At 47.6% G+C, this 11226-nt stretch overlaps 1 protein-coding gene across 1 annotated transcript in view; it reads left to right on the forward strand.

Annotated features, from left to right (window-relative positions):
- LOC143286325 (vesicular glutamate transporter 1-like) overlaps window positions 1-10449 on the forward strand; it is a 481896-nt gene extending 471447 nt beyond the window's left edge. Inside the window, exons 12-14 of the mRNA XM_076593866.1 lie at window positions 9280-9425; window positions 9937-10209; window positions 10297-10449. Of these exons, the coding sequence (XP_076449981.1) occupies window positions 9280-9425; window positions 9937-10209; window positions 10297-10449 (572 nt within the window). The remainder of the gene's footprint in view (window positions 1-9279; window positions 9426-9936; window positions 10210-10296) is intronic.
- The last annotated feature ends 777 nt before the right edge of the window (window positions 10450-11226 follow it).

Consider the following 11226-nt stretch of genomic DNA (forward strand, 5'->3'; position numbering starts at 1 on the left):
TCAAGTTTGACTGGAAAATCTAACTGAGCGTCTAGTCTTTCGGATGGGATGATCAACTGAGGTCCCGCATGCATGCAGCATGAGCTTGGCGTACTAAAAAAACAAAAAAAAAAAAAAAAATCCATGGTAACAAGAGTGCTGTCCTCTGGCAAAATTCTGTATAGGAAATCCACTCTGATAGATGTATAAAATATTTATATGCATGCACTCAAGGACTGATAAGCGAGTTGGGTTATGTTGCTATGGTTATGGATTTGCCCGGACGCAGTAACGCTTGTTTGAAGAAACTGAAACTGAAACTTTGAATTGAGATAAAAAATAAAAAAACAAACAAAAACAAAACAAAACCTCTTGTGTCAAATTAATAGTGGTATAATTCGATCCCCTCAGCTCGCAAACATTCCAGAGATTTTTGCGAAATGACGCATAATGGGACTGGTACTTTCTTCTCTGGTATCTTTTTTTTTCTATTTATTTTTCTTTCTTTTTTTTCTCTCTATTTTTTTTTAGGTCACCCCTGTTAATCGCACGGTTATCTGAGCTGTCTGAGTGCCTGTCTGAACGCGTTTTTTTTGTTTTTTTCCTGAATTCAGATCTTTTTGTGTCACAGTGTGTGTGTGTGTGTGTGTGTGTGTGTGTGTGTGTGTGTGTGTGTGTGTGTGTGTTTCTTTTATGTTCTCTTATGTTCTTATCTCTCCTTCTTTGACTGATAAGTTAAACACACACACACACACACACACACACACACACACACACACACACACAGTGCACGTGTGCACACACAGACAAGCACACAAAGACTCACACACAGGCACAGCCACACACACACACACACACACACACACACACACACACACACACACACACACACACACACTGCTCATTCATGTAGTCCGATGTCTTTTTGACACAATGTGAAAACCTTTTTATCTTCAAATTTCAAATGATTAAAAAAAAAAAAAATCTTGATGCTTCCAAATTTCATGATCTTAGGTATTGGCTGTTCCTCTGCGGATGAACGTTAGGATCGAGAGAGCAGTATAAGAATGATATACTCAGTCTGCTAATGCCTCGTGGGTACTTACAACGTGATAGCTGAAAGAGAGAGTGTGGGTGTGGGCGAGTGTGTGTGTGTGTGTGGGGGGGTCGGGATGGGGTGGGATGGGGGGTGGGGGTGGACATGACAGATAGTACAAGAAGAAAGTGTGGAACGACTGGAAGACAGCGTGCAAGGACTGGAAGGCTAGCGTGGAGAGTGGAAGAAAAACTGGAGTGAGGGTGTGGGGGTGGGGGATACAGATGATCTCGACGACCTTTGTACACGCTCACACTTTTTTCCCCTCTCTCTCGAAGCGCTACCACCAGAAAAAAAAGGAAATTCCTTATGGGGGGTATAGGGAGTCCCCAGCCCCATTTCTGTCTGTGAACGAGGACAGAACGACTGCAAGATGGACCTGTCTCTTTGACAGCAGATCATAAGTCTGAGAAGGGGGGGGGGGGGGGGGGGGGGTTATGGAACCTATCTAGCACCGGAGTGGCCGGCTGAAGATTGATGGGTTCCGTGTTACTGTGACTGTGGAACAAGGCCTGGGATCCGGGGTGAGGGAGGGAGAGGTTGGGTTGGGTCGGGCGGGCGTGGGGGTGGGGGTGGGGGAGGTACAGGTGGTGGGGTGGTGGGGGGTGGGAGGGTGGCGGAGGGGTCCTCTTCTGTCATTTGTTTTCCAATGGGAAAGAGAGAGAGAGGGGGTGTTCGGGGGGGGGGGGGGGGTGAGTAGGGGGGGGGGGGGTGAGCTTCATACATGTTGGCTGCAGAAAAAAAAAGTTTTGGATGGTACACACATAGACAGAAAGATTGACAGATAGACAGACAGACACAACTGCTGTCCTGTCTGTCTGGACTAGAATTTGTGAATGTCTTGCCCAAGTTAAATCCCTCTCACTCTCTCAGCCCAGATGGCTGTATATATATATATATATATATATATATATATATATATATATATATATATGTGTGTGTGTCTGTGTGTGTGTGTGTGTGTGTGTGTGTGTGTGTGTGTGTGTGTGTGTGTGTGTGTGAGTGTGTGTGAAAGAGAGGGGGGCGGAGTGAAGCTTTTCAGTGATTGTCAGCTGTTCGTTTGTCGTCTATGATTTCCCCAGTGAAACCGTGCTTTGTCCATGTCTTGTGTTTTTCACACATATCATGTTGGACATACGTAGCGCAACAGGGGCTGCATTTCGAGCGAACAGTGAGAGATGAGAAGCGAAATCCTGCTGAACTCAGACTAAGCATTGAAACAAATAGAAACCACAGGTACTTTCATCCACAACGGGGGAAGGGCCAGGCAAAGCACTGCGCTCTCCACTCTTAGGATCGGGAAAAAGAGTTTTCTGTATTCTTCTTTTCACTCCTTGGGACTTAAATAACAGTCACTGCAGTGCTGAACATGCTGTCGTCGTCGTCGTCGTCGCCTGTTTCGTCTCTCCAAAGGGAGAAGATTTAAGAGCTCTGCCCCATCGCTTCTCTCCCCTCCCTACAATGCACGGGAAGGCCTCTCCTATTGGCTGATGTCTGTTCTGTTGTTTGGTTTTATTTTTGGTGCACCAGAATTTGGAGGCATTCTGTTTCTCTGTGATATGATGATGATGATGATGATGATGACTAACGATTGGGGTGATGAAGATGCTGCTGCTATAGGGGTGAGGGTTTGGGTGGAGTGTGTGTGTGGGGGGGGGGATGTTCATTTAGGTTTGGAAATCATTGACAAGGCTATTCTTTCATAATCTGTCACGGTGTCAAGCAGGCTGAGAGACACAAGCAGACACCCGCAGTGTTGGTCAGAAACAACAACAACAAGAAATGAGCAACACTCCCAAAAGCGCAGCAGTGACGTAGATGACCCTCAACTGTGTGAGGTCCCAGTCTTAGGTTTGAGCCCATTGCACGCTTCGCTCTGGCCGCATACCGGAAAAAAAAAAACAATAAAAAAAAGAAAGAAAAAAAAGAAAAGAAAAAAAAAAAAAAAAAAAAGACCACACCTCTGATGAGGTTCGAACTGACGTCATCCTAGTCGTCAGTCCGCGACTCTAACCGCTTTGCCGCTGCGGCCTGTTAGAGTGTTGCCTTGTATTTTATTGTTCTGCATAGTGTCGTATCCTATTGCTTTGCATTGCATTGCATCAGGCACCCAACCGTTGTGTCACAACAGACTGTCCTAAGTTGCATGGAGTTCTAGGCCATTGTCATGTTTAAGGTTAGGCCTTTTCGCCCTCTCCTTCTTCTTCTTTTATTCCTTTTTTCCTTATTTCGTCCATCGGAAAGTAACCCAGGCAATAGGGGTAAAAGTGCAGATTATTCTGCCTTCGATCCTCGACTCATACCAGACTGAAATATATATGCTTACAGATGTGCCAACAACAAACTGAATGCTGTATGATCCACTGTAATGGAAATTTAGTTGTATTTTTTGTGAAGGTTTATGACTCTCAGACTAGGAGGCAACATTGCACTGGCTCTTAGTGCTGCAGCGCTGTGAGTTTAATTGGCCCTTTGGGAACCATCCCACCCGCTGACCGTCCTAAAATCCTCTTGGCCGAGAGTGTGGAGATGTAACATGGGCAAGACACTCGCCTCTGGAATCAAACTCTAGCCCAGATAATCGGAACAGCAGTTGTCGCCTCTGCTATTCTAATAGTCCTGATGCCTATAGTCGGACACAACTGAATATCATACACTGACATAAAGAAAATGAAGATACATTCCGTGGATATGCAGGGAACCATATTCACGACCATCCTCTGCATAAAGCCCAGGGAGCTGATGTTTAGAGACTGCATAATGCATTGAAGCATCTTTTTTGTTTTTGATACACGTAATTCCTGTTTCCTTTATAAGCAAATACACATCACACATCCCCGTTTTCAAGTTATGGGGAGATATATGCAAAACTGTCGCAAAGCGGAATTATACGGACTACAGAAATGTCAGTCTTGGGGGGAAAAAAAAGAAGAAAGTTTTATTCTGGTACAAAATTTCTGCACCATGATAATAATGTCTTAGACTCTGTAAATAGTTTCAGTTTTCAGACCGATTGCTCGCTTGTGTGGCAGCACCAGGTCTGGTGAATAGCAGAAAAAAAACAACTAAATAATTGCCTTACGTTGAAGACTGCGGGTAGTTCTTTGTCACTGATTCATACGGTGATTAGCATACAGCGATGATCATACTGTGTTGAAGACTGTGGATAATTCTTTGTCGCTAATTTCTCATACCTAGCAGAGACATAGGAATAGGAGAGGGCAAGACAGGCAAAACGAAGAAGTAGAACATATGGCGCATACGCACACACACAAACACACACACACACACACACACACACACACACACACACACACACACACACACACACACACACACACACACACACACACACACACACACACACACACACACACACTCACACCCAAAAAACATCCTACAGAACAAAAAGAAGAGAACGAAAGACAGACAGAGAGAATCAATATTTTCCAAGTGACAAAGATAATAAATCAGCGAATATCCCACGAGTCTCTCAGCCTCCTAGAAACGTGGAGAGAGTAAAAAAAAATTTAAAAAAAAGGTTAGGGATGTGGCAGGAAAGCTCTTAAAACTCCCAGCAGGACTGCTGTCAGATAAGGGGAAAACCCGAGGGACCCAGATCTCCGTGGTGGTGTCAGAGAAAGGTGACACCAGGAAGTCTTTCATTCTGGCAGCAGTTCATAACTTTGAGGGCACTGGACACGCCCACACACCCACACACCCACCCACCCACCCACCCAAGTCCCCTCCCATCACCTCCCTGCTACTTCAGCCTCCTTTCCTTCCTTCAAGCTGCATCCTGAAGACAGACAGTGTGGTTGTGAAGCAAAGAGAAGAGTCAGCAAGATCAGAAGATGTCGTCTTGTGTGGTTGTCAACAAAACCCATTCTGCCGTTCCCTGTTCGCAGTGATGATGGTATAGATACTTACGTAACGTAGCCCATGTCCACGGTCGGAGACCAAGCTCTAAGTGCGTTACAAACACGGAGTCATTTGCACAACAGGCTGGCCAAACTGAGCAGACCCGATCGACAGCTGCCATTTGGGCGCTCATCATTCATTTCCAATATCATTCAGTCAGGTTTCAGTCACGTACACACACACACACACACACACACACACACACACACACACACACACACGCACATTCACACGGACTTGTGACATTTTACGTGCATGACTGTTTTGTCTTATTCATCCCACCATGTAGGCAGTCATACACCGTTTTCGGGGGTTGGCATTATGGGTATGCTCTTGTTTTTATAACCCACCAAAGGCTGTCATGGATCACAGAATATTTAACGCGCGTATTTGATCTCATGCGCGCGTATTCACACAAAATATTTATTAATGGAGGTTCAGGCACTAGCATGCTCTGCACATTATGTTGACCACCCTTTACCCACCAGACGCCGTTTTCGAGATTCGAACCCGGGGACCTCAGACTGAAAGTACAACGCTTTAACCACTTGGCTACTGCCGGCCCATCGTTGTCAATCTGTGCCCAGGGGGAAGCAACCCGTCTTGTTCTTTTTGTCTGCACAGAAGCTCGTGTGGTTGATAATAGAATGAAGTTGTCGGCATTGCAATGACTACATTTGGTTAGCACGCAGGAAGATAGTGATGACATGTCGTTGTCTGCAGACCAACTCTGTTGTTTCTATGTTGGCCATCTATCCTCGCCGGGGGAAACCACCACTCTTGTTCTTCTTACTGTATTCAGAAAAAAAAATGCGTGGTTGATAATAGAACAAAAGACAATCGTCAGCAATGTAACAGCTACATTTTGTTTTGTCAGATTTTTTTTGCCATCTGTCCTTTGGGAAAAATCATCACTCTTATCTTGTTGTGTTCAGACAAGTTCGCGAGGTTTGATAATAGAATCCAGGAAAGTTGCCAGCAATGCATTAACTCCTTTTTTTTTTTTTTTTTTTTTTTTAGCTCGCACGAAGATTTTTATTTTTGGTTACACTGCTTTCTTCGTCGTGCATTAAATATCTGTTGTTTCACATTCATGTGTCCGTCTAATCTTATCTTATCTTATCTTACTGGCTGAGATAACACTAGCGCAAATTGGAAGCGATGATGAACTGGGTGGTATCGTCTTTTTTTTTCCTTTTTTTTTCTTTGTAATTAAAACAAATTTACATTACAAAAACGGACACAAACAAAGGACTAATGGGAGACAGACAGACAGACAGACATAGTGAGAGAAAGAATGAGACAGAGAGAGACACAGAGTGAGACAGAGAGGCAGAGAGAGAGAGAGACCCAAGAGAAAGAGAGAGCGAGAGAGAGACAGGGCAAGACGGAGAGAGCGAGATCCGCTAAGCAGTGCATCATAAGGAACATGACCGTTCTTACTCCGCACCCCCCATTCCCCAAACACCCCCCCGCCGTGCCCTCCTCTACACACACACACACACACACACACACACACACACACACAGAATGACAACAGCGTTCAATCAAGGAAACACCTCCCAGGACTCTTTATCTCGTGGCGGCCTGAGGAGAAAGAAAAAAAAAAAAAAAAAAGAAAAGAAAAAGAAAGAAAAGAACTGTAGCGAGGTGAGGGCCGTGGGACATGGACTGGGGAATTCTTCTTTGAACCCCCATGTAGGGCCCCCTGTCAGATAAGGCGACACAAGCAGTCCTTCATCGCGCTTGCTGACCACAACGTGAAGGTCATTGCACCCCCCCCCACCCCCCCCGCGCCTCCTTCCATACTCCCTCAATTCCACTCCCCCTTCTCCTCTCTCTCTTTTCCCTCCCCTCCCCCCTCCCCCCCCCCCCCCCCCCCCCCCCCGCCCCCCCCCCTCCTGCCCTCCCTCCCCTTACAGTGCCGAACTGGCAGAAACCAGGCTGATGGGTTTCTGGGGACCAAGATGTCTGGTCAGATGGATTTATGGGTCGTCCTGCAAGCCGCTGGTGGTCTTCTTACCGAAATACTGTCATCTCTCTCTGTCTATCTAGGGAGTGCTTCTTTTCTACCGGAATATCGTCTTCTCTACCTGTCTGTCTACCTATCTAGAGAGCGTTTCTTTTCTTTCTTTTTCTTTTTTTTTAATCGGAAATCTTTCATCTCCCTCTCTCTCTGAATACTGGCATTTCTCCATTAACGAACAGTTCTTTTTACCGGAATTCTCTCTCTCTCTCTCTCTCTCTCTCTCTCTCTCTCACACACACACACACACACACACACACACACACACACACACACACATCTTTAGCAATGATGAACTTGTTACCGGAATACTGGCATCTCTATTTAGGGACAGCGTCTTCTTATCGGAATACTGTCATCCCTCTCATTCATGGAGAGCTTCTTTTTACCGGAGCACTGGCATTTGTGCATTTATGAACAGATTCTTTTTACCGGAATTCTAACATTCTATCTCTAGCCGGGGGTAACTTGTTTTTAATCGAAATACTAATTAACTTGCTATATTTTGAGTTTTATCATTTCTGGTTTTCTTTCATTTTCTGAGAAAAGAAACAAAAAAAAACAACAACAACACATAACATGAAAAGTCAATCTAGCAGGACGGAAAAGAGGGTGCGAATATATGAATGAATTGGTACAAACATAGTACATACATATACTGCAAACGCCACGAGCTCCCTGTCTAGGTGTGAAGAGCGTCAACAATGTCTCCTCCTCCTCCTCCTCCTTCTTCTTCTTCTTCTTCTTCTTCTTCTTCTTCTTCTTCTTCTTCTTCACTTCCTCTTCCTCCCTGCTCCTTCTTTTTCTTCCTCCCCTCATCCTTCTTCTTCTTCCCCTCCTCCTCCTCCTTCTTCTTCTTTTCACACCCTTCTTCTTCTTCCCCTCCTCCTCATTCTTCTTACCATCCTCCTCCTCCTCCTCCTCCTCCTTCTTACCCCCCCTTCTTCTTCTTCCCCTCTTCCCCGTCCGCCTCCTCCTTCTTATTCCTCCTCCTTCTTCTTCTCCTTTTTCTTCTTCCCCTCCTCCTCCCCCTCCTCCTTCTTCTTACCCTCCTCCTTCTTCTCACCCCCCCCGTCCTCCTTCTTCTTCTTTCCCCCTCCTCCTTCTTCTCACCCCCCTTCCTTCTTCTTCTTTCCCTCCTCCTCCTCCTCCTTTTCCCCTCCTCCTACGTCTTCTTCTTCTCTTCCTCCTCTCCTCCGTCTTATACCCTCTTCCTTTTCTTCCTCCTCCTCCGTCTTCTACTTCATCTGAAGGGTGTGAGGTCGGACTGGGATGGACAGGTACACTCTGGCTCTCCTTCCTTTCTCTCTTCCGCCCCTCCAGGTTTTACCAGTCCGATGAGGGAGGGAATCCCTCTTGACCTGTGAGCCTCTATTGTGTCTGTCAGGGAAAAAAAAAAGTCGACATGGGAAAATCCCACCCCCACCCCACCACCCCCTCCCCTCTCCCCCAAATTCTGTGACAGCAAATCATCATCACCATGATAATAATGATAATAATAATAATAACAATAATGATAGCAACAATGATGATTACCCAGAGGGCATTATTTCTCCAGGGTATATAGTCCGCTTCCAAAACTGATGGTCTTGATAATATTGGAGATGACAGGAAAACAGTGTGTGTGTGTGTGTGTGTGTGTGTGTGTGTGTGTGTGTGTGTGTGTGTGTGTGTGTGTTGTGTTGTGTGGTGTGGTGTTGTGTTGTGTTGTGTTGTGTTTTGTTTTGGTGTGTGTGTGTGTGTGTGTGTGTGTGTGTGTGTGTGTGTGTGTGTGTGGATATCAAATGACTGCTGTAGTATCGTTTATTTTGTTTGTTTGTTTGCTTGCTTGGTTGGTAGTTTGTTTGTTTGTTTGTTTGTTGTCTTCCAGCCAGTGACGCTTTTTTGTTTTCAGCGTTGACACTTTGTCTCCAGGCAATGGATAGCTCCTGCTGTCTGTCTGCATGCATGCTACGTGGATTCTAAGAGAAAAGTGTTTCATGGATTAAATGCGTTTGGGTGTCTGACATGAAGGTTTCGCCGGGCGGGGGGGGGGGGGGGGGGGGGGGATGGGGGAATTTGGGGGGGGGGGGGGTTAGGAGGTACGGGTGGCTGGGGTATTCTGTCCGTCGTTGGAATAAAAGAAAGTTCCGTTATCTTGGTATGACATCAGATGAAATTCTTTAATCAAACACTTGTGTGTGTGTGTGTGTGTGTTGTGTGTGTGTGTGTGTGTGTGTGTGTGTGTGTGTGTGTGTGTGTGTGTGTGTGTGTTCAGGGTTTAACGTGAACCACCTGGACATCGCCCCCCGCTATGCCAGCATTCTGATGGGGCTCTCCAACAGCGTGGGCACCCTGTCTGGCATGCTCTGTCCCATCGTCGTCACCCACATCACCAGGGAGAGCCGGAACCACCACGAGCTGGTCAGTGCTTGTGTTGTGTGTTTGCAGTGTGTGCGTGTGGGCCGGGGGGGGGGGGAAGGAGGGAGGTGTGTATGTGTATGTATTGGGAGGGGCGTGCGTGTGTGTGGGGGGGGTGGTGGTGGTGGTGTGTTTGTGTGTGTTGTGTGTGTGCGTGCGTGCGTGCGTGCGTGCGTGTGTGTGTGTGTGTGTGTGTGTGTGTGTGTGTGTGCGATGTATACCTCGCGTATTTTTATTTTGTTGTTTGTTTATGTTGTTTTATTTTTCGATTTAACCGTATATTCATGTATGTGTTTATTCATTTATTTATTCATGCAAATATTCATCTATGTATCCATTCATTCATTTATTTATTCATTCGTGTATTTATATTTATACAAATATTTACTGATTTATTGACATTCAATGATTTCATTTACTTTTTCAGTTGTTTATTCATCGATATATTTATCTAATCATTTATTTATGTATATATCTAGTTATTTATTCATTCATTCATTCTTCGTGTCAAAAGGCGGCGGGCCAGTGGCAAACGGTGTTCCTCATCGCCAGCCTCATCCACTTCGCTGGGGTCATCTTCTACGCCATCTTCGCCTCGGGAGAGAAGCAGCCTTGGGCCGAGCCGCCCACCTCCGAGGACAAGTGGAAACCCGAGCAGACCCTGCAGCAGACCCACGAGAACGGCTGGTCCTACCAGGGCGGCACCTACGGCTCCACCGGGGAGGCCGCCCACGACATCACTGCCAGCAAAGGCGACCTCAACGGGGTTCTGGCGGCCGGGGGTGTGGTAGGAGGAGGAGGAGGAGGAGGAGGCCATCAGGATCCTTGGGGCAGCCGAGGAGGAGGAGGAGGAGGAGGAGTGGGAGGAGGAGTTGGAGGAGGAGGAGGGTTCGTGAACGGTGGGATGACGGCCCACGTCCCTCACACCTTCAGCCCAGTCTACGAAACCAAACAGGAGTTCGTCCAGCGGCCTAACCGCGATGAGGAGCGCTACTACAACAGCGAGGACTCGGAACGCGACTTTTAAAACGGGCTTTTTTTTTTTTTCATCGTGGGTTTACAGGAAAGTTGGAGGAGGGGTGCGAGGGAAGAGGGAGGAGGAGGAGTGGTGATGGGGATCGGAGCGGAGCGGCGGGAAGTTCGGGGGCGGTGGGGGGGTTGGGATAGTGGTGCTTGCCCCCCTGGCTGCTGCTGCCCCCCCTCCTACCCCCCCTCCTCCCCCCCCGCACCCTCCCCTTGCCCTTGTCGTCCTGGCTATGGGAGCTCAGCCCTGCCATTTGCTCTTTGTAATGTGGTGGAGGGGATACAAGCTCTGCTCTTGCCCTCTGCTTCAATGTGGGTGGGGGGTTGGCGTGGGGGGAGGGGGGTCAGGTGTGCTAGCTGTGCCCTTTACAATGGGGAGGGGGGGGGATGATGCTATCACTGCTCTTGCCCTTGTCACCCTGGCATGGGTGCTAGCTCTGCCCTTGCCCTTTGCAATGGGGGAGGTGGGGGGGAGGGGGTTCCAAGTTCTGCTCATGCCCCTTGTAATGGGGGTGGGGGATGGGGGAGAGGGGGTTCCAAGTTCTGCTCATGCCCCTTGCAATGGGGGGGGGGGGGGGGTTCCAAGTTCTGCCCATGTCCTTTGCAATGTCGGGAGGGGGGGGGCGGGGGGGGGGGGGGGGGGGCGGAGGGGATGCAAGCTCTTCCCTCGCTCTTTGCAATGGGGGTTAGGGGGGAGGGGAGGAGTGAGGATGCAAGCTGTGCCCTTGCCCTTTACAATGTGGGGGGTGAGGGGATGTAAGCTCTGCCCTCGCTCTTTGCA

The sequence above is a fragment of the Babylonia areolata genome, chromosome 10 (assembly GCF_041734735.1).
Source record: "Babylonia areolata isolate BAREFJ2019XMU chromosome 10, ASM4173473v1, whole genome shotgun sequence".
NCBI lineage: Eukaryota > Metazoa > Mollusca > Gastropoda > Neogastropoda > Buccinidae > Babylonia > Babylonia areolata.